Here is a 25,033-nt window from a genome sequence, read left to right as displayed (position 1 = left end):
CTTGGTTCTCCTGTATTTAGCAGCTGTAGTGCTTACAATATTGTTATCGTCTTTTAGAACCTTGAGCTTCAAGTTTTACTACCACGTCCAGCAAGATATTTCTACCTTTAAGATAGAATAACGACAGGGCTAATCTCGTATTTTGAAGTACACTCTAAGTAGCTGTCCTTGCGTGCCACAGTATGAGCGATAAGTGTCCGACGCGCCGTATAAGAGGAGGCCGGTGTGCTCGCTTGTGGCACTTGTAGCAAGGCCCTCAACTTAGAAGCCACTACAGCCATGAAGGCAGCCCTCGTCCTGCTGATCTCTGGTGTGTTGCTTGTGGCGTACTGCACGCCGCTGGCTGCTGCAGACGATGGAGACGAAGTGTTCGAAGATGACGACGAGACTGACAGCTCAGCAGACGACGACGCCGACGACTGCAGTGATGAGGAGGGTCTAAGTGGAGAGAGCAGGCGGGCAGCCAAAGGTAAGCAGCAGCTCAAGTGGGCAGGCTGAACACAGCGCTAACCGCCCCCGTGCCGCTACTGGCGCTCTATCACTGTGTCTGTCTGCAGACAGCATTCATGGTATCAGATTTTGATGTAGATTGCGAGCCTATTAAACCTTGGTGGGGCGTGACAATTTTGTCCGACGCTTTGGTTGGTCGGTTTGGGGGAGGAGACCATACTAACGTCAGCTACATATTCTCCCACGCTCCGTGGACATAATGGCAATATGCCCTAAAACATCTGCGTAATTCAAGCACATTGCATTCCAGAAGGTTCCTTGACACATAACATACCAGAATATGAATCTCCTCTACACCGTTTCTTCTACAGGCCTTCATTTAAAGCCGGCTGTAGTGGCCAAGCGGTTCTAGGCGCTACAGTCTGGAACCGCGCGACCGCTACGGTCGCATGTTCGAATCGTGCCTCGATGTGTGTGATGTCCTTAGGTTAGTTAGGTTTAAGTAGTTCTAAGTTCTAGGGGACTGATAACCTCAGAAGTTAAGTCCCATCGTGCTCATAGCCATTTTGAACCTTCATTTTAAATTTTAGATGCGAACTAAGGTTAATTGTCCGAGAATTTAACTTTCGGTTTCCCTATCTTCACGAAATAATTGTCTCCCAACTTACTAAACACTGTTTCCGCTGTGGCTTTACGTAACGTAGAAATTTTCACAAAATCACCCTTTTTTATTTATTTTATGTTGGTAACATTTCCCTGCAAACAAGAACGCGGTCAGTTTTCACTATTCTTGCTCGAGAGCGATCTGCCAACAGCCGGCCGTCAGATCGAGGCCCGTCATGTACCACACGTTATTGAATTTTTGCTACACCTCGTCCAAACACTCGGGACAATTTGTCTCACGCTTTATAATCTTGTTACGATCGCGTGCATCTATCACAATCCTAATGCTATCATTTTTCTTGTTTACCAAAACGACCGGGTTATTATATTGCCCCATAGGCCGTTATGTTATGCTCCATTCCGCCATACGGTTTATCTCTTTTTGTACTACTTCTTCGCTAGTAAATGCCACGGTTCCCGCGGCTGCCCCCCCCCCCCTCTCCCCCCTGTCGGAGGTTCGAGTCCTCCCTCGGGCATGGGTGTGTGTGTTGTCCTTAGCGTAAGTTAGTTTAAGTTAGATTAAGTAGTGTGTAATCCTAGGGACCGATGACCTCAGCAGTTTGGTCCCGTAGAAACTTACCACCAAATTTTTCCTAGCTAACGTACCTGATAGACTGGTCCAAAAAATCGCTCATGGCGTATCATTTCAATTTTGTACTCAAGGTCATATACCCGAAACGCTCTCCACTATCTTTGCAAATTCGTCGTCGAAAGGTGATATCGTGTTCCCGTTTCTGATATGATAAGCCGCGACTCTTTACTCAAGCCTTCACCCATAAGTAACGAAACTAAACTGAGCCCTCTAACATGATTTTCAATCGCCTGATTAATATCGCCAAAATTCTCTTCTAATTTACTGTCTACTACAGAACAAGTCATTAATATCTTCTCACAATGAAGAATCATGTTTCATCATCCAATCCATACCCAGTATAATTCGAGTACTTAACTGGTACACCATTAAAAATCATGCTCACATAAAATACCTTCAATACGAAATGGCAGCAAGACTCACTTCTTAATCGGTTTGCTACAGGCACCACTAGTGCCTATAACTTCCACTCCTATAACTGGAATCTCAACGATATCTGCTACTGTTTTGGTATGCTCATAAAATTTTTGAGACGTGATTCTAATTTGACTACTGCTATCTATTAATACTGAGTTTCTTTTGTCTATACTTCGATAAGTACAATTTTGGTCACAACGCTGCAATTTATTACTTGTATCTTCCCACAAGTCTTGATCCACTTCCAGATCTTTCCACAAAACAGGGACGGTAATGCCTAACATGAAATGTTCGCATTTAACGTTAAACGTTCTTTCAGCTAATTTATCTGGGGTGTTTTTCAGTCTTCCCCCATCCCTTTCCTCCTTTTTACACATGACATGTTTAACCATTGCTAGATCTAAGTAACCGGCACGTTCACTTTTATTGTCACTGTTTTCTGAACGTATCACACCACCCTTGGCTTCGTACACATTGGAACCATCTCCTTCACTTTCTTATTTCATTCGGTTGCCAGAAGCTACATACTCTTGCCATATATTACAGTTTCCGGATGTCTGATTAAATAGGTCGATTTCGATTGAATTGGGAATGGCATCTGCAAAATTCTTAATCACTTCCACTTAACGTGTTCCCTTGTACTCACCATGTTCATTAATGTCATCGACATTGCTCATTATCCACTTGTTAATTTCATCTACATCACGCAACATCTCTCTCAGATTGCTCACCCCCTGTACTTCACACACTTCATAATTGTCATTACTCTCAATTTTCTTCTCACTGAAACTTATTTCCTACTTCTCTTCCATTCTTTCAACTTCTAATATATTTTACTTAACCAATTTAGCCATTCGTTCTCCTTGCCCACTGATTCGACCTCGATACCAACGACAACACATTTCTTCGTGACCGTACACTGATCCATAATCGGCGCCGCCGTACTACACGTATGCGCCGCACCCGATGCCGCTCCGACAACACCTCTGATTTCATTCGCTACCACATTTCATTTACTTTGTTCGCGAAATTCATTATCCTTGCATTGATATTTATGCGTACTGCTTCTTACTTGAACCTTTTGGTGTTTACATGCTTGACTTTGTTGGTTACTGAGCACTCTATTGTTATCGCACAGTAACACTGTTTTTGAAGGCATGGCCGCTACTGATCTCCACACCAGCGGTCCCCATTACTGTTGCGGATCTGCGTTTTCCGAACAGTGACTTTCGCAAATTCATCCATTCTGATTCCTTCTTCCACGACGGCTACCTCCTCTTCCTCCTCTCCTACCTCTTTCTACGTGAGCACACCGATCCTCGTAATCATTCTTATTATTATTGTTGTGGTTGAAGTTATTCCTAATTTGGTGATTGTAGTTGCTGTAGTACCGCTTTTCACTGTCTCGGTACCTAGCATGAATGTCACCAACTTTTTTCAGAAGAGATAGTTATCATTTTCGCTCATTAAGTAGCCCTTGACACTTCACGGTAATTTTCCGCGCAGCACCGTTAACACGTTCTGTTCTGACGTCTGGCCTTCTACGTACGTGACTTTTTTGATCAGTTTCTCGCAGTTAGATTTCATGTTTGTTTCTTCGCGTGACCGTTACGGAGCAGCTTGCATAAATTCCTGCAATACTTCGTCCTTGATATCTAAGGCCAGTATTCCTCTTCGAACCTTTTATTTGAAAGTCGTCTGAAGTCCGGCAACTATCCATAACATGGACTACCCAGCTAATCGCGTCCTCGATTAATTTTATTCTCCAATTGTAATTCGATCCTCTGCATGGGTTTTTATGCATGGGTCTATAAAAAAAATGGATGGACTCCGTTTCTTTGGTCGAACTTTTGAATTTCGAAATTTACGTAACTGGGGTAGCGTAAATTTTTCATATTCTCTATTTTTTCATTTGACTTTATTACTTTCAGGTTTCAGACTAACTATTATAAATTTTAAATTCCGCCGTTTAGTGTTTCACTTTAACTTCAAACGTCCGAGTTTTTCCCGGTACATGAGTGTTAATAGCAGACGCGGATTCTTGTAATTTGGTGTCTGTCTCGTTTTGAACTTTCATGATCCGCCCTTTTCAAGTTTTGAGAGACCGATCTAGTTCACTACGAATCTTTTCCTCCTCATCATTTACTGTTTTAATTTGATGGGCTACTTTCGTGCTTAGTACCCACGCATAGCGGGAAGATCATCAGTTATTTTACTGCTAACTGCAACATACCGTTCTCCTCTTTGATTTCATCGTTTACCGGCTTCTTTAAAGTCTCATTTTTACAGTTAAACGTCTAGCTTAGTTATGTTTTCATTCACTGTATCGGCCATTTGTGGAATCAGACCTTTTATCTGCTTACCAATTTTGGTATCCAACGAACTCATTTAATTATTCAATGTCTGAACTGACGAAGACATATCATTTTTCAAACCATTATTCATCCATATCTACATCTACGTGATCACTCTGCTATTCACAATAAAGTGTCTGATAGAGGGTTCAATGAACCACCTTCAAGCTGTCTCTCTACCGTTCCACTCTCGAACGGCACGCGAGAGAAACGAGCACTTAAATTTTTCTACGCAAACCCTGATTTCTCTTATTTTATCGTGATGATTGTTTCTCTCTATGTATGTGGGTTCCAGCAGAATGTTTTCACAGTCGGAGGAGAAAACTGTTGATTGGAATTTCATGAGAAGATCGCGTCGCAACGAAAATCGCCTTTGTTTTAGTGATTGACACTCCAATTCACGTATTATGTCTGTGACACTATCTCCCCTATTTCGCGACATTTATCGTTAATACCATCTGTTTCAATTAATTCAGAACTCCCAATTGCACATCGCCCACCTTATTCAGTATCAGTTTTATTTCTGTTTTCGTTTCGATCTCATCCGTACAACCCACGCCCTATAAGAACATCTCTGAGGTATTTTCCTGGTAAGAATCGTCGCTCTCCTGTTTTACTGTAACATTACTGAGATCTGCCGCGTCTATTTAGCTACCCATTCCACTGTCATTCGTCAGCTAGCCGTCAAATAATTTCGAGATCGGCTCACGTTTGTATTGCTGTCGATTTTAGCATTTTTTCTTTTTCTACTGTCTGATCGAAAATTCCACAACCTAATATTGATTTCACAACTACAATTCTCGAAGTTCAGCCACTGGACTTTGAGAAAACTGAAATACCTGATGACACATGTTCCTAATATTCATGATGCCTGACATAAACGCATTGTTTCCGCAGAACAAATTAAATATAAAAAAAACGTAGATTCCATTATAACCGAATCGTTATTGCGCTATTACTTCTACGCAATAAGGATCGAAAGAATTTTGTCAAATGCTAAAAACTGCAAAGTAGTCTGCGAAATTTCAGACAATGAAGTCAAATATTTCTTAGTTTACATTGTAAGGGTTATAGAAAACGGTCGCCAGCTCATGGTGTGAGCGAATAATATTATATTGCTGTTAATCAATTTGGAAAAGTATTTACGTAATAGTTAAGGAATGACAGTCAGCTGGTAATGGGCAAAATAACAAGGACTAGAGCTCAGACTCAAACTCAGTTAGCAACATGAAATAAATCTAATCACGAATTCAGTAAAACAAATTGCACTAAGAGTATCCACTTGACTGCTAATTGTTTGACACTCAGTTTGAGTAATAAATAGCTTCTCACAGTCCCCCGTAAAGCCTAATGTTAATATTTCTACTATGTAATTATTCTTAAACAAATATTTTTTTAAGCAAAATATGTCTTAGTAGCATGTAACTTTCAATAAATAACTACTGATTAACTTTTACAGAACCTGTTACATATTTTGGGAATGAGAGCAAAAACTACTGATGTCAAAAAAAAAAAAATTAAACTTCTGATCTGTACTAATCTTCCAAACTCACTGAAATTATCTTTTCGTAATCACTGAATATTAATACTCATTTTCAAGTGAAGATTTCACTGAACATAAAGTCGATTGTCTTTAACTATCTTGATTATTTATAAGTTTTGATACTTTTCGCTTGTTTAAACAAATTATCAAGATTAATTCATCAATTTTAGTTGTTTTGTCATCAACATTGACACTCGGTTTTAATTAATAATGAAAGAATAGGACCCTATGTGGTAATTGTTCAGGTCTGAGAACTTTCAACACAGTGTTAACATTAAGTTGGTAATAATTCACAAAATTTTACTACCATGCTAGCTACACTTCTAAATATTAAATTTGTTCTGGTCTTACTTCAGCGAGTGGCCGCTGGTGCTGTGTAAAGGAAATAATCGCCGACAGTGCATGGCAACAGGCTTGTCGTCACTTTGCAATAAACAACTTTGGATCCATAAAGCTCGTCTTTCCTATTAACTCCTCTTGGTACTTTCTGCATTGTTCCCAATTATCTCTGGCCATCACATACATTTATTCCAGTTTGGTAGGCCCTACGTTACAATGTGCTGCACTACATGCCGCTACCAAATACTACACCTGAGCGCCTCTGTCAGACACTACTGCACAAGAGCCTGGGCAAGGCTCTACTGCACTGTGAGCGTCCGCGCCCAGCGACAATGTTCACTAATTCAGATATATTCTTTGATTGTTCACAACAGCAAATTTCCCTATGTAGACAGGCGTGTTTACTACATGTTACTATCCAACTCTTCTTGAGGTATTGCATTTAAATTACATAATCGTATTCATTGACAGGAAAATATTTACAATATACTGAAAAAACATATTACAGAAAAATTTACTCTATTTTCAAAATCATAACATTAACAGTGCGAAAATATCTTACATTAGACACTATGGTGTTGTGTTTCTTTTTTAATTGGTAGGCTGTTTTGTGTTCCATACTTACAATTTTGATTTTGACAGGGCAAAGTTACCATACTAATTACTTGATTATAAATATAATAATTTCAAGAGCAAACATGTATGTGTCATCCACTTCTCAAATATAAAGACGCACATAAAATGCAAGCTTACTGTTTGCAGCAGCTGTAGACAGGTGTTGCTGTTATGAATACTCGAATTTTCTGGTGAGACACTTGATCGACAAGTCTGTCCTTTATTGTTGAGCAGGTGCTCACGCCCGGGCCGGCCACGCGAAACACGCTCGTGCAGGCAGCCGACACGCTGCGAGCAGAGCTGCAAACAGACCCCACGCCAGGTCAGGCGCCGCCCGCAGAGCCGCCCACAAGTTGTAGCCGCCGCCGCTGAGGGGGCGCTGCACCGTGGAGGCGCAGTCTGCGCTGCTCACACTGTCATGTACCATGCACTGACATGGCATAAATAAAGCACCACTGCACTTTGCAGCAAACATATGCGTGTATTATTCAATGCCTTGTAAATATAAGCTCTAGAACACACATGGGTGATAACTGCAAACAGGAAGATACTGAAAAAGTTCCAGAATTCTTTAAATTGCTTCAGTAATCGACTATAAATAATATACCGGATGCTGCAATGTAATACCACCTTTACTCTACTTTTTCTGAGTCCCTCTCTCCTGTAAATGGCAGTTTGTTTTTATGTTTTATAAATGCTTATCTACAATATACAATACTGGGATTCATGCAGCAAAATGATACTGAGTGAGCTGTTGGAAAAGAAATGAAAAGAGGTATTTATAACAACTTCACACCTAATGCTTTTCTAGTTACCACAAAATTTCCAAAGCTAAATATATAATTGCAGTGGAGTCCTTTGATGTACCATGCAGAGATGAAAGGAAAATTTTAATTTTTGTCAATAATAGCTATCATCAGAAATAATTATTAAGAGATAATGAAGTAATTAGTGTGACAGCTGGTAGCAGGGCAGGGGACTGCTGAAGTGGAAGGGACAAACCGAGTTTAGGATACAGTATAACAATAATCTTTGTTTACCAAAATATAACTGCACGCAAGCATAGGCATCCTGATTCCAAAAGGCGGCACTGTCGTATATGTGCATTTTGAAATTGAACTGTAGCCCACCAGAGTACAGTGGGTGGAGACAGTGTCTGAAGCAACGCCTGACATGAAACAGTCAAATATGTCCCACTGCAAAACATATTAAAGAACAACAAACTGACAGCGAAGTATGATGGTACTTGTCAAGCCACCAAACTTTATCAACCATCAATATAAGACATTAAATGTTCCAATTAATCAATCAGAGAAAGAAAAGCTTTTCCCTTAATAAATCATAACACTTCTAGTTGTTAAACATAGCTGCTAAGGTTCAGTGACTGTGTCAGGATATGATCAATATAATTCCATCTTTAAACTGCCACAAAATGAAGTGAAACTTAATGGAAAAACTATTCTACCTTTCCTATGTAACCACAATCAGAGCAGGCAGCCGAGTAATAATTAAACACATAAGAACAATTCACAAATGGACGAGGCGATTATGCAACTGTCTAGCCTAAGTATTACCAATTTGTTGTAAGATGAACCAGACAGCTTTGAAGTCTTACAGTAGTTGTAATACATATTTAAGTCAGTTTCAGAATTAATGACAAATTAATAGTAGTTAGAACTTCTACTGTCTTCATATAAGAACACTTCAGATACTGATTGCCTCCCCAAACGATTGCCAAACCATTTGGAAGGCACAACCGTTAACACTGGCCTCATCGACAGGCACACCCAACTGGTGTAAGTTCATGTAGCACATAGAAGGTTCAGAACTCGGCCACTGGTGAATCAGAAGAGTAAGAGAGTGTAATTACAGCACAGTACAGTTTCCAGCAGGAAATGGGCCAACAACAGCTCAATAGCTCAGGGGACAGAACGTCTGGCAGCAAACAGCTCATCCACAAGAAATGGTGGAGTTCGAAGCAGTGAGGAGGCTGCACAATGCCACATGATACAACATGGTTGCAGCCAGGCATAAAACCCCCACAGACAGCAACGACTTCCTCTGCAGGCACTGGCAACACCAGTTCCACTCAACAAGTGTGCCTTGTGCCATGCAGTTCCATTCAACTGTGCTGCCCCTCTGCATTGTGCCAAGCCAAAGGCGACACTGCAGTACTCCAGTGCTGACTGCAAACCCTGTCTGTAATAGCCTCACCATTATTGGCACACTGGTGTACTGCGCTATCCCAGTCGTTCCAACAACTCTCTGTCAAACCTCGCTGGAAATCAACTGACCTCGTGACTAGTGTAGCCTGCTCCATTAAAGCTTTACACAGCCAGTCACACTACAGCAAAGGGAAGCCAAACGGAAGAGTCAACAACAGCCAGCACAACATCTCAAACTCTCACATAAAGGCAGAACTGGGGTAGGTAACCGGAATCTCCTTTCTCTAAATACTTGGGCTTGTTGTCTGTCCATCACCCATTTCTTGCATCCCTCAACACGAAGGGAACAGCAGTGTGAGCCTTTCACCTACTACATAAGGTCTGACAAACTTGGGCAACATTTTCTGCTGATGCCTTGAATGCATTGGCTTTGTCCTCAAAAAGTTTTGAGAAACGCTTCATCCCCTACTTTAACTGAAGCGATTTGCTTCCCATTCTCCTACCAAGCTTTCTCCTGAGAATCTCCCATTTTATTTTATTTCTTCCAGATCCGCCTATTCCAGTAGTAGATCCTTGAGCGGCCATAAAATGGTCACTGAAGAATTTAATGAGAATGTTTAGCATGGCAGGAGTGGTCTGATGGGCTTCATGGTGGGCGGTATTGAAGGAAAAACATAGACAATTTGGCAACATGTTCCATCACATCTGGGACCTTGAATGGTAAACAGTGAGGGGATGATTTCAAGTTATGGCTTATTTTTTCAGTAGAATATGACCTTAGATACTAAGATATCTTGGTAATACGTATTATTCCTTGTCAAAACAGAACCACTTGAATTCTTTAGAAGTGAAGGCTGATACTCACTAACTAAAGTTTCAAGGGTCCAAAACCGACGAAAATTTTCTCAAGATGCTGAATATTAATAGCTGTAGGGATCAACGAGACATAGTGAAAGTGTCGATTATGACCAAGGCAAAAAGGTTTCTGCTTTGGGAATGAGGCAAAGGCCCCAGGTAATCAATACATGATTTATCGATTGGTTGAAACTCGTACTCAGCGACCAGTTTCTGAATGTCCCAGTCCAGATGAAACTACATGTGACCTCCACACGAAGACTGAACAGAGTACACATAACTTGGATTCCTCATCCTCCCTGGAACAGAAACACAAGAAATCCTTGACTGTGCGTGGCTCATCTTCCCGCCATCATGTATTTTACACTCTGTTATTAACGTACTTCCATCTCACTACGTTAATTTAAATTAAGACTGTCACTGGGTTGCTGCTTTGCCCGACCGTGAGCGGCGTTAGCAGCGTGTATCGATATATCCCCTCTCGTAGTATCTTTGCTTGACTGCTATTACTTCCCGGTCGTTGTCTGTCGTAGCTCGTCAGTCCGAGTTAGGAGTTCTTTGGGAGTACAGGCTGCCAGTCTGTTGGAACGCATCTGGAGCCCAGTCCGGACCTGCCAGTCGGGGAGTTGCAATGCGGCACTAGTGTAGTTGGGTTGGAGCAGCGAGGTCTGCGCAGACATGGCTCGCTGACCATTGTCGCCACGCATCACTTGAGCCAGGCCCCGGTCTTGGTGGATCGTCGGTTGGTCCTCCTACCGGACGGCGCGTTTTGGCTCGCCGAAAGTTCATGAGTCGGCTGTGTGTGCTTCGACTCCCCATTTGTCTTCATGCATGCTTAATTGCTGTTGTATCGTTCAGGTCTTCGTGCAAGTGTTTGTCAGATTGTGCGTTAGCTGACGTTGTTCCCACTGACGATTATTTTAAATGTTCTTGGCGTAGTGGCTCTGAGAGGTTGGTCGTCTCATCGGGCGACGTGTAACCGGTTCTCTGAGCGCTTCTGGGCCCCTTCAATTACCATCTTGTGGAACTTGGGTCAGTCCTTTCCTGGTGCATGGATGTCGTTTAGCCAGTGAATGTGTTTCCTCTGCATGGTTGGGTCCGAGCCAGTATTTCCGCCGTCGTGTGTCTGGAAGTGAGTGGCAGACGCACCAGCTGTGCAGTCGCAACGGAGCAGCAGTAGCTGACGGACAAGCAGGCAGTCGGACGGTTGCTGCGGACGAAGGAAGATATCTCCTCGCAGTGCAGTCGCTGGGTCCGCTGCCGCTCCCTGCACAGTGTCGGAGCGTGTGTGGAGCTGTCTGAACGGTACGAGCTTCGTGCCCTGGCCACTGAAGTAATTTCAGGCAGCGTACTTTCCTCACCTGTTTGGGCTGTCCAACGTAGTGCGTGGTTTTCATAGCTTAATACATATTTCCTTGAGGATACTGACGTTCGTGACATTTGGGGTTTGAGTTCTCATGTACCGATTGGTGGGGAGCAAGTTGTTTTGTCGGTCGGTCCATGGCTGTGCCTTGGTTGGGTTTCTGACGGATCAAGTGTAATTGGTCTTACCACCTGTCTCGCCTAAGTGAACGAGGGCAAACCGACTTCCCTGGAGGCTTCTGAGTGCCACCGGTGTTTAATTATCTGTTTTCAGCTACTTAAAATATAAGGCTTATGGTTATTTTCCTTTTTTCCTTAAAAAATTTGCAAATTTAACATGCGATGTGTTTTTTATTTTATTTGCCTCTTTAATTGCATCTTAATGTTGTCGATGTTTTTGGCTTTCAGCAATTTGTATTGCACCTTGCATATGTTCGTTCTATATACCTTGCTGTGTGTTTTTTTTTTTAAATTACTTTATTGCATTCTGAACTGGATTTTTATCTTGTTGATTTGTTAAGATTTCTTGTTTCGAGGCCTTCAGCCGTGAAAGAGTTGCATTCGGTAAAGGTTCGTCTACGTGCCACTTTGGTTGCAAAAGTGTTATTAAATTACAATAAATTACAATTAGAAGGTGAAACTGACCCCAACCTCTTTGGCGCTTTCCACAATCGTAATTACCAGTTCTGCACAGCGAGTTAAGCGCGCGTCAATCCTTCTGCAGGGAATGTTGGGACTCCTGTGTTGCTGCGTATTAACCTGGGCACTTCACTCACATCACCCACTTGAAACAATTGGCTCAACGCATTGGCAGTTTGCTTTTGCTCCACTTTAATATGACAAACATCGAACTAGAACTTAGAGGTCATTACTGCCCACTGTGTTATTTGGCTTGTGTATCGTGTCTTAACGAACATCCAGCTCTGCGCCTGGGTATCTATTTCCAGTCGACAGCGACGATGTTCCAAATAAAAGTTATATTTCTCTCGTGTGAACATAGCGGCCAGTGATTATAATTTGTACACTGAGTATCTGGTTTCAACTTGTGACAACGCCCGTGATGTGAACACAAGAGGCCTTCCCTCTCCACCCTGCTCTCGTAATAGGAAAACTGCACCTAAAACATCGTAAGTGTTGCTTTGAAAGATAAACGGGCAATCAAAATAAGGAATCCCTGACACTAGTGCTATACTTGGACTCATTTTATTGCTTCAAAGGCAACTTATTGAGGTTCACTCCATACAAATGTTCTACTAATGGTACGTAATGACCTAATAGGAGCTGATATCTGCGTGAACCCCCCCATGAACCATGGACCTTGCAGTTGGTGGGGAGGCTTGCGTGCCTCAGCAATACACATGGCCGTACCGTAGGTGCAACCACAATGGAGGGGTATCTGTTGAGAGGCCAGACAAACATGTGGTTCCTGAAGAGGGGCAGTAGCCTTTTCAGTAGTTGCAGGGGCAACAGTCTGGATGATTGACTGATCTGGCCGTGTAACATTAACCAAAAAGGCCATGCTGTGCTGGTACTGCGAACGGCTGAAAGCAAGGGGAAACTACAGCCGTAATTTTTCCCGAGGACATGCAGCTGCACTGTATGATTAAATGATGATGTCGTCCTCTTGGGTAAAATATTCCGGAGGTAAAATAGTCCCCCATTCGGATCTCCGGGCGGGGACTACTCAAGAGGACGTCGTTATCAGGAGAAAGAAAACTGGCGTTCTACGGATCAGAGCGTGGAATGTCAGATCCCTTAATCGGGCAGGTAGGTTAGAAAATTTAAAAAGGGAAATGGATAGGTTGAAGTTAGATATAGTGGGAATTAGTGAAGTTCGGTGGCAGGAGGAACAAGACTTTTGGTCAGGTGATTACAGGGTCATAAATACAAAATCAAATAGAGGTAATGCAGGAGTAGGTTTAATAATGAATAAAAAAATAGGAGTGCGGGTTAGCTACTACAAACAGCATAGTGAACGCATTATTGTGGCCAAGATAGACACAAAGCCCAAGCCTACTACAGTAGTACAAGCTTATATGCCAACTAGCTCTGCAGATGATGAAGAAATTGATGAAATGTATGACGAAATAAAAGAAATTATTCAGGTAGTGAAGGGAGACGAAAATTTAATAGTCATGGGTGACTGGAATTCGTCAGTAGGAAAAGGGAGAGAAGGAAACATAGTAGGTGAATATGGATTGGGGGAAGAAATGAAAGAGGAAGCCGCCTTGTAGAATTTTGCACAGAGCATAACTTAATCATAGCTAACACTTGGTTCAAGAATCATAAAAGAGGGTTGTATACCTGGAAGAATCCTGGAGATACAAAAAGGTATCAGATAGATTATATAATGGTAAGACATAGATTTAGGAACCAGGTTTTACATTGTAAGACATTTTCAGGGGCAGATGTGGATTCTGACCACAATCTCTTGGTTATGAACTGCAGTTTGAAACTGAAGAAACTGAAAAAAGGTGGGAATTTAAGGAGATGGGACCTGGATAAACTGAAAGAACGAGAGGTTGTAGAGAGTTTCAGGGAGAGTATAAGGGAACAATTGATAGGAATGGGGGAAAGAAATACAGTAGAAGAAGAATGGGTAGCTCTGAGGGATGAAGTAGTGAAAGCAGCAGACAATCAAATAGGTAAAAAGACGAGGGCTAATAGAAATCCTTGGGTAACAGAAGAAATATTGAATTTAATTGATGAAAGAAGAAAATATAAAAATGCAGTAAATGAAGCAGGCAAAAAGGAATACAAACGTCTCAAAAATGAGATCGACAGGAAGTGCAAAATGGCTACGCAGGGATGGCTAGAGGACAAATGTAAGGATGTAGAGGCTTGTCTCACTAAGGGTAAGATAGGTACTGCCTACAGGAAAATTAGAGAGACCTTTGGAGAGAAGAGAAGCACTTGTATGAATAACAAGAGCTCAGATGGCAACCCAGTTCTAAGCAAAGAAGGGAAGGCAGATAGGTGGAAGGAGTATATAGAGGGTTTATACAAGGGCGATGTACTTGAGGACAATATTATGGAAATGGAAGAGGATGTAGATGAAGATGAAATGGGAGATACGATACTGCGTGAAGAGCTTGACAGAGCACTGAAAGACCTGAGTCGAAACAAGGCCCCGGTAGTAGACAACATTCCATTAGAACTACTGACGGCCTTGGGAGAGCCAGTCCTGACAAAACTCTACCATCTGGTGAGCAAAATGTATGAGACAGGTGAAATACCCTCAGGCTTCAAGAAGAATATAATAATTCCAATCCCAAAGAAAGCAGGTGTTGACAGATGTGAAAATTACCGAACTATCAGTTTAATAAGTCACAGCTGCAAAATACTAACCCGAATTCTTTACAGACGAATGGAAAAACTGGTAGAAGCGGACCTCGGGGAAGATCAGTTGGGATTCCGTAGAAATGTTGGAACACGTGAGGCAATACTAACCTTACGACTTATCTTAGAAGAAAGATTAAGAAAAGGCAAACCTACGTTTCTAGCATTTGTAGACTTGGAGAAAGCTTTTGACAATGTTGACTGGAATACTCTCTTTCACATTCTAAAGGTGGCAGGGGTAAAATACAGGAAGCGAAAGGCTATTTACAATTTGTACAGAAACCAGATGGCAGTTATAAGAGTCGAGGGGCATGGAAGGGAAGCAGTGGTTGGGAAAGGAGTGAGACAGGGTTCTAGCCTCTCCCTGATGTTATTCAATCGGTATATTGAGCAAGCAGTGAAGGAAACAAAGGAAAAATTCGGAGTAGGCATTAAAATTCATGGAGAAGAAGTAAAAACTTTGAGGTTCGCCGATGACATTGTAATTCTGTCAGAGACAGCAAAGGACTTGGAAGAGCAGTTGAACGGAATGGACAGTGTCTTGAAAGGAGGATATAAGACGAACATCAACATAAGCAAAATGAGGATAATGGAATGTAGTCAAATTAAATCGGGTGATGCTGAGGGAATTAGATTAGGAAATGAGACACTTAAAGTAGTAAAGGAGGTTTGCTATTTAGAGAGTAAAATAACTGATGATGGTCAAAGTAGAGAGGATATAAAATGTAGACTGGCAATGGCAAGGAAATCGTTTCTGAAGAAGAGAAATTTGTTAACATCGAGTATAGATTTAAGTGTCAGGAAGTCGTTTCTGAAAGTATTTGTATGGAGTGTAGCCATGTATGGAAGTGAAACATGGACGATAACTAGTATGGACAAGAAGAGAATAGAAGCTTTCGAAATGTGGTGCTACAGAAGAATGCTGAAGATAAGGTGGGTAGATCACGTAACTAATGAGGAGGTATTGAATAGGATTGGGGAGAGGAGAAGTTTGTGGCACAACTTTACTAGAAGAAGGGATCGATTGGTAGGACACGTTCTGAGGCATCAAGGGATCACAAATTTAGCATTGGAGGGCAGCGTGGAGGGTAAAAATCGTAGAGGGAGACCAAGAGATGAATACACTAAGCAGATTCAGAAGGATGTAGGTTGCAGTAGGTACTGGGAGATGAAGAAGCTTGCACAGGATAGAGTAGCATGTAGAGCTGCATCAAACCAGTCTCAGGACTGAAGACCACAACAACAACAACATCTGCGTGAAATTCAGCATGAAATTCAGAAGGAAATTCACTTTTACAACAAAGCAGATGGTAGCCATCTTGTCTTTTGGGACTGGAATGAATGAACTGGTTCCAGCCGTTATCGAGGGGTCCCAATTTTCATACTTCATCCCAGGTGAACGTTATTGTGTTAAATTTAGCAGTCAGACCCGCTTCCTTCAGGTGGCTGAAAACCTGGCGGATGTGGTCTAGACGCTCTGCAGAACTGGCGCTGTAAACAGACGTGAACTCAAAGACCTCCAGACAGAATCCAATAGACGCCATCAAACTGCCGGTCCTCTGCCCGGTCCAAAGATGACCCTATTAAACTGAGATAGGTTGTAGGTGGTACATAACGCCGTTGGAGGCTTAGACTCTCCTGGTAGTAGGCCTAGTGTAAATCCTGAACTGCAAAAGGTTTATAATGGCGTAGGCTTCCGCGGCCAGAGTCAGTCGACATAAAAGTTTTCTGGGTTTGGTACCGCGTCATAATGTAGAAACTACTGCTGCTATAGAAAAGTCAACGTTTCGGCCACGATTGTAGGTTTGTCACCCGGAAATCGCGTAAAGCACTTGCGTTATTCCGTAGGTGGGATAGACTCGAGCACAACATTCTGGTAATAAGCTATGGGTCGAAAACCCTTCCTATGAGTGTTAGAAACCAGAAATATAGGGTCAGTGTAAGGTGAGACAAAGGATAGATGACACCATCAGCATATAAATATTCGATGACTGTATGAAAATGTTGCATTTCACGAGTTGACAACCAGTAGGAAAACTGATGCATTGAGAGCTTATCCGTGAGCTGGTTCTAGTATTAAACTTTAGTAGTTACTCGCAATGTGTTAAACAACACGTCCGGAAATTTTCCCACCGCTCGCAGATTGACCGCTGGGTAAGTGGGTAACATCAACTCTTGCCTGCTCTGCAGTCACTCTACATACCTTTGTGCCAATGCTATGGGTACAAAACTTAATACTCTCCTCTGACCTAAATTTAATATACGACCACGACCAACATAATCTACCAAACACTGGGTCAATTGCAAAAAATCACAACACAGAATGGGCTTCAGAGCCAAATTTTTAAAAACCAAGCACACAAGTGCCCACAAGAACCCCTGGAATCGCTTATTCAAGCCTGACCAACGACAATACGAGGTTGTCCTTCCACCACATGACTCACCCATCACACTTAGCTCTGAGAAGATGGTCAATTGTTTATGACGTGTATACCAGGTGCAGTCCAGGAGGGGGACGTTCCTCCATAATCCAGCAGAGCACATACATGTTCAGTTCCTAAAAATGTATGCACACAGAGCAGTCACCCAACTTTGATGGTGCACGAGTGGAAGCATTCTGCATAATGCAGAATGTGCCTTTTGCTTCTGGCATCAGCTGTTCATCCACCTACCTTTAGGTATCGTAGATTGCCTGACAAAACGGCCAGGCTTCTTGCAAAAGTAACATACAATGCTAGTAACAGGATGTGACTGACCAGCTCTGACTTCACACATGTTTTTTAGAATGCCCAGGTTATTGCTCAGATTTAGTTCCCCCATTCATGGCCACTATAAAGAATATTTACGAATTCCAGCCAAACGTTTGTCTATATCGACGTTGCTCACTGGTTTATCACTAAACAATTTTCTGGACCTGTCCTCTGCTCCCATACCCTCCAAGATAATGCCATCGCCAGTTCTTCGGAGATCGTAACACACAATACTAAAATGCAAAGATGCATTTCATTAACACAATGAGGCAAATGGTTATCCTTGCCTTGTACGCAGTATACATGTTGGTCTAGCAAATCTTTCCTCTTACAAGCACCCACGCATTTATTTAACAGCAACTTTCAGAAGTCTCACAACGTATCTGCACCTTCCATTGCTCCCGCAATTATCTTTTGCTAATGGCCTATGGTCAATGGATAAACCTGTTGTAAGACTACTCTTTGATTATGCTGTAACACATTAGCCTGTTGATGTAACCCAACAAACAGCCACAACAACTCAGTTAACTGATCGGTACTATCTACTGAGAAACGTGACACTCTTTCAATAGTAGACATCAGAGGGTTCGGCTACTCTCAAAACAAGCTACCTACTTCCCAAACAGGCTGCAAATTCTTTGTTCATATCTGCCCTCACTAATGTTAACTTCAACACCCAGCTCCTCGTCCCACCAACGTAGGACTAACATTTGTTGCTTTCAGGCCACAACCTCGTCCTGCAAATATTTTCCTTTGGACAGCACTGAAAGATCTTTACTGACACGGCATATGTCTCGAATTCTATTAGCTAGGAGGCCCAGAAGGGCCTACACTCGGCAAATCTGTCTTCGAGATGGGAAGCAAGTTTCAAACCTGTTACAGCTCGTTGAAGATCACCCAGTAAACTTATACAGATTTCGGAAGTTTGATTTACCTCGCCCATTGACTCGGCGAAAATGTTTACTGGGTCAGTCAAGACAGCACACAGGCTCTGACAAAGTTCAGGTACGCTGCCCTCGACATTTACTTTATGAATGCGTAGCCCATATTGCAGGCACGATTTTGTGAGGGTACCCACGTTGATGATGTTCGTTGCTGCCAGGGAACTGCACCTGAAGCACACAACAAACACAATAGGACGGTATCCACACGAAAATTAAAAAAAAAAATAATATAAATAGTGTAAATATACTACCACCAGTGTGCAATTTTATCCTTACCCCGTGAAATCACAGCCATGATCTGTTACCATTGATAGCTGATAGCAGGGCACAGGGCTGCTACGTAGAAGGACTGAATTCAACTGAGGATAGAATATTAAGATATTCTTAAATTACCACAAAATAACAGCATTACAAAGCATATCAAGTTTCCGAAAATGAGAGTGCTGCTAGAGTGGGTCACGACGAGCTTATTTCACTTAGGAACATATGTCTGTGACACCTAAGTGTATGGCGCTAGGGATCATTGATCAGCGTCGCTGCTGACAAGAGGGTAGGCACACATCATGCCATGTAAGGCGTCTTGGTGGGAGAACTGCAGGGGAAGGGTTTCAATGTATTTGTGTCACCAAGGAAAAACGTCAGATTGAAGTTTTTGACCTTTGTTGGCAAATTGTATACTCAACATAGTTGCGGATATTGGCAGGACACACTACAGGTGTACCACCTATTACCGAGACGTGAATACATTGCTTTTGGTTGTGCAAATGCCTTCCTGATAGGTGTTGCATAGCGGGCAGCACCTGTGCTCACTGGGGAGTCTGGTTCGCCCTGCAAAAGTTTGTCATCAAATGGGCACTGTCTTGTGTTTGTTACTGTGTGGAGCAGACACTGAGTGGAGCGTTATTCTTTGGAGTAAAGGGATGCATATGGGGTTTGGATGGAAATACTCACTGTCCCCAATGTGTGTATGTTCGGCGCTTCCCCAGTCCACGCATATTTACCGCCATCCACAGGCCCCTACGACAGACAGGTTCACTTGGGGTATGATTTTCCTGGCACATTCTCGTGATGGCACAGATGCATTTAAGGCCCATTTCGGAACCCAGTGTATTTACTTTGTGTTACAGGTGCGAAGGCCAAATTGACGAGGTCATCAGTGTTCAGTGCTTAAACTAGGACCTAATGAAGATGCTTTAGTATTCCTGGAAAACACACCCTCAACAAGCTCACAGTATGTTGCATAGGATATGAGTGTAAGCTATTCCACAATTTGACATGTGTTACATAAAGATGATATGCACCCCTACCGATTTCAGAAGTGTCACGCCCTTAACCCAAACGATTTCCCACATCGAACTGCTAGTGGTTTTTGCAAAGGTGTGCCATTCAACTGGACTTTCCAAATCGCATACTTTTTCAGGTGTAGCATCTTTTACAAGACAGGCTATGTTCCACAGCCACAACCAACACGTATGGGGATGGGGAAACCTGCCCACACGTAAGATCTATGCTTTTTATAACTAGAAGCGTAGTAGGCTGACCAGCGGAGTTAGAAAGTCATTGCTTAAATAACATTTTTTTCGTGCATATTGTCAAGTAAGTAATTTTCTTAAATCGTTATCCAAGTAGTATCCATTCCATCCAATTGTACGAACCGAGATAATCAGAAAATGAAATGAAAATGAAGTGAACATTAAGTAAATAGTTTATCAAAACATAATTTTTCCAACTTTTGAACAATTACGTAATAATGGAAACTTTCGATGTAGTATGAATAATATCAGGAACAGAATTACGCAAAAGCCAGTATTCATTCATTTGCTAAGAATAGAGTAACTTTCATAATAAAAAATTGGTAATAAAACTTTACGTAACTTGGACACTGAATTTCACTGTCAAAGCACAGTTTCTAATTTATAGCTTGTGGCATAAGTTATAACTTTTAGTGCAAAGAAATATCAGAGTAACTGCTACGTAAATGACAGTCTTTAGGAATGTGTAAATACAAATCATTGTACTTGCTACAATTACGGTGAGTAACGTAACAAAAAGTTTTTGTCCACAGCCAGTAAACAATCTTACTTTAATCTATCTATGAAATTTGATATAATATGTTGTATGTGTTCGCTTTTTGATTATTATCTGACTACTGTGGCATGTGTGGTGTGAAATACTTGAAAGTGTGCGTTAGGTACTGTTCCTACATCATGACGCCAATAACTATTCTTACGTAAGACTGCTCACCAGTATAAAGTTCAGTTCCAATTTAATTATTCTTGTTCCCAAGAGGAACTGGTGACCATTGGTTTTTTCATTAATGACATACTTTGAAAACCTTTTTTCCAAATTTTCCACTAGCTACTGTTAATTAAAAATTCGTTTACGAAATAAAAATATGTAAAGTAAACCGCGCTTTGTTTCTAATCGTCATTGCTAAAGTACTGAGCAGTGGCGATTCGGTTATAACTTCATCTATTTCTCTCGGTTTTGCGTTATTCTTCGGAGCAGATACCTTTTCCCCACAGATTAGGGTCTTTAGGTATACAGTCATATAGAAAAGCCTAATTAGTAAGAGAGGTAGGAGGCTTATAAGAGGACAGCACTTCTAGCAAGAAGCATCTCACCCAGAAGAAAGGAAGCAGTCAGCAGCAGCAGCGAGAACGCTGAAGACGTCACATGACGCTACGGGACGGGACGTGGCCGCACCCAGGCATAAACCACCCGCAGACAGCAATGGTTTCCACTGCGGGCGCTGCCAACCCTTAGTTACCCTATGGTAAGAAGACCCTGGGTAGTCCCACTCAACTGAGCCACCCCTCTGCGTCGCGCCAAGCCAACAGCGAAACTGGACTGCTCCGGCGTCGGCTCCCAGCCCCGAACACAACAGCCTCACCATCATTGACGTACGGTATACTGCCCTCTCCTGGTCGCCCTGTAACTCTGTGTCAACCCTCGCCGGAAACCGTCCAATATCATGACCACCCTAGCCAACACCATTAAAGCTCTATGCAACCAGTCATGGTACACCAAAGCCAAATGAAAGAACTGACACACGGCCAGCAATAAAGATACAGGAAAGGCGCTATGGCTCCTGATAAAAGACATAATTCCCGTACAAGAAAGAAGACGATTGTAATCATTTATTATAAAACAAAACAGCAAGATTAACATTAAAATGTTTATAAAATATGCATACAGATTGTCAATAGCATCTGCATGTGCACACATATTCGAAAGAACATGTGAGAAGCTGTAGTTAGAATGGCACTACATGTTAGGGATTCTGTCCGTTACAGTCACGTTTTGACTGCAGGAAGAATAAATGCACTCATGCATCTGTTCATACTATTATTGCTGTATTCTTATCCTCCCAGTTCCTATGGAAATGGTACTTAGGTGGATGGCGAATGTCTCTGGACTCTCAATCAATACTTGTTCCTGATACTTTGTATTAGGGTTTTCCTTGACAATTACTATCTACCTATAGGCGCCTACATATTGATCTATTTCATCATTTATGTTGCACTCCCCACGGGTCAATCGAACTTGTGAAGTACGTATCCACATATTTGTGTACATTTACCATTCCCAGGTAATTCCGTTGCGCATGAGTACTATAACACTTAGAAGCAAAACAGTTATCTCAAACCGTCACAGCCAGCAATGCCAACTCTCTTTGTGAAGTTCACTTTTTAGGACAACATGAATCAGACCTCGTAAATTAGTGTTCTAATTACTATCGAGTTTTATTTTTCTCAGAGTGTTTTGTGTTCTTGGTGACGGATACAATTTTGTCTACATCAGTTTGTAAGCGTATTGTGATATTGCTGGCTTAGTTGTAGAGTATCTTTGCGGGCAGCTGCGTCTGTCGAGTCGCGCACGGGGCACGGAACTGTTATGTTGTGTTGTGGGTAGCTCTGCATGTGAGAGGCATTGTTAGTGTGGAAGTTGAAGTGTTGCTACAAGTGCTATTACAGTAAAGTGATGAAATATGGAAGTGATTCAGAGGAAAGTGCGTCAAGATGTAATTAAAAATGAGCAGCGCCGCCGATAACATATTTGTGTGTCCTCTCGTTGCGTGGCGCACTGCATCAATCATCCGCGCCGTGTTCGGTCTCCCATAATCATGTGAATCAGTAGAAATTAGTTGCCATAAAAGAGTGCAGTCAAGTGCCAGTGTCTTGTAGCGAGCGCGAGGACGTGCGTTCGGTCATCGCGTTTTCGCATTATCAACAAACAGCCGCGCCGCGATGGTCACGCGCACGCTCGTACAAGTGCGAACAGAGAACTGAAAAATAAACTTTAAGAACAGTTTTATATCACTACTAGTGTCAAGGAGGTCTGGTACCAAATAAAATCTGTGTATGCGTGGAGAGCATAAGAACTTTCGCTCGATTATTCGGCTTTCGCATCATCAACAATCATCCGCGTCGTGTTCGGTTACGCATACGCTCGTCCACGCGATATTGTGGACAGATAATAATACCAGACGTGGCATCAAAACTTATGAATTAGAAAGTAAACAGTGCAACCTGCTATTTTCTTTTATCGTCACCGAAAATAGCTGTTCATACCAGACGTAGAAGAGTGCTGTGTTTTAACGTTGAGTGGCTCCCCTAAGCCCGCTTGCGTATTTCGATAGATAATTTCAGGCAAGCCAGCTGCAGTGTGGAGCAGAACACTACGACCGCGGCGGTATTATCAGGTATGTGGTGTGGACAGGGCGCACGGTCACGAAACGACAACCAGTTTAAGGTACCCCACCCATTCGTACTCCCGGGTGTGTTACAAGTTTTGTAATAATTTCACTGAACGAAGACAGAACTAAGAATTGGGATGCTGCAGTTTACACATTAGTCAGACTTTTCTGACATATTTAGGCTGGACTGGTACTTACATCGCATGGAATAGCCTGATTTGGATGACGGGAGGCAGATTATCGTCAGCAGCATACAAGAAAGAGTCGACAAATTTTTTGTGGGTGCTACACCAGTTAGATTACATCATGGTCAGACAGAGTTTACGAAATCAGTTACTGGATTGTAAGGCTTACCCAGGAGTAGATATAGGCTCTGATCACAATAAGTAGTGATGAAGAGTAGGCTGAAGTTCAAGACGTTAGTCAGGATCAATCAATACGCAAAGAAGTGGGATACGGAGGTACTAAGGAATGATGAAATACGGCTGAAGTTCTCTAAGGCTATGGATACAGCGACAAGGAATAACTCAGTAGGCAGTACAGTTATGCTCCCTTCCCTGTGAGGTCACTCTGCTGCATCGGCACCTTGGTCGTCCAATTCAGGTCGCATGTGGCAATATTAGGTCGGTGGAGTGCCCTCCCTACATGCCATTTCTGTTGTTCTTCCTGGTTTGTATTGCATTCTAGAGGGTAACAATCACTGAACTATATGAAAAAAACTAAATTTGTTACAAACTACAATGTGGACACTATTTATTCAATATATAAACGTCGCTACGGACATTCGGATTTAGAATAATTATAATAAACATTTTTTGAACAGCGATCAAAAAATTTTAAAAAAATTTTTCTTTTTCAAATTCAGTCTTGATCGCACCACGTATGCTGCAAGAACACAGGTGACCGTGTTCGGTCACATCACATGACCATCATCAGACCTGTCTTACTAGATTGACAATAAAATACGACAAAATGCTTATAAGGATAAAATACAATGAGACTTGTTATACGCATGGCATCATTCGAAGATGGTAGATGGAGCACTCTTCTCAGCTGCTGTGATGTCAGCTGGTGCCAGCAAGTGATGGGTATACGCTTAAATACCTACCTATTCTCCCTCACGTCAACCAATCAGTGTAAAACGGGTTCCCATAATCGTCAAAAAGTAAAAAAACAAAGTACAATAATAACACAAAAATAGTAATGTATAAAATATCTCTCTACAACCATGGATCTACTTATATATTGTATATTATATATTTCATACAATATTTAGGTATTTCCATGGCGGTAAAGAGATATTTTACACATAATTATTTTTATGTAATTATTGTACTTAGTTTTTTTTACGTTTTACATTTTGGGATTATTGCAAAACCTTCTCTTACCGTTCGGTAGTCGCTCTGCTATCAACGAATATCGCATTGATTATTCCGTGACCGGACATTACACGCCACACAGTCAGGCCCGTTGAAGGTGAAGAGACTTATAGATCACAAAATGGGGATTCTCAGTCCCCAAAATGCTCCAATTTCGCTTATTGACGAACCCATCTAAATGAAGGTGGGCTTCGTCGCTAAACCAAATCATATTCGCATACTAATTCCCATCATGCCACTGGGCCAACTGTGCAGTTTAAATGTCCTAATGCAAGCTGTTCGGAAGCTGTGACGATTCTATTTCATGTAGTTCAATAATTGTCATCCTGTATGTATAGTATAGTAGTCTGAATTCGTTTCAGCTCTGATACCGACCAGGGAACACTTTAACAATTGCTTCATCAGCCTGCAACATTATCCTGTGGCGTAACAGTCCCCATTCCTTTAGAAAGTTCACGTGGAATTTTGCTTTTGATGTTCTTGGAACAAATATCACGATTTGTGGCTTTGGCCAAAATACCTTACACACAGCGTCACTGTCTATGCTCTAGATTAGATTAGATTAGA

General features: G+C 42.0%; 1 protein-coding gene across 3 annotated transcripts in view; it reads left to right on the top strand.

The window, feature by feature from the left end:
- Positions 1 to 218: 218 nt before the first annotated feature.
- The window catches only part of LOC124621833 (nucleosome assembly protein 1;2-like), a 344,932-nt gene continuing 320,117 nt past the window's right edge, over positions 219 to 25,033 (top strand). Inside the window, exons 1-2 of one of the 3 annotated variants that reach the window (XR_006980573.1) lie at positions 219 to 469; positions 7,205 to 7,445. Coding sequence is in view for 2 of the 3 variants with exons in the window: in XM_047147273.1 (XP_047003229.1) it covers positions 280 to 469; positions 7,208 to 7,332 (315 nt within the window). In the remaining variant the exon portion in view is untranslated. Of the gene's footprint in view, positions 470 to 7,204; positions 7,446 to 25,033 lie in introns of those variants that run through there. The other 2 variants (XM_047147273.1, XM_047147274.1) reach the window with 2 other exon arrangements.

This window comes from Schistocerca americana, chromosome 7, assembly GCF_021461395.2.
Source record: "Schistocerca americana isolate TAMUIC-IGC-003095 chromosome 7, iqSchAmer2.1, whole genome shotgun sequence".
NCBI classification, from domain to species: Eukaryota; Metazoa; Arthropoda; class Insecta; order Orthoptera; family Acrididae; genus Schistocerca; species Schistocerca americana.
Note: the sequence above shows the minus strand (reverse complement) of the source record. Positions and strands in the feature narration are given on the sequence as shown.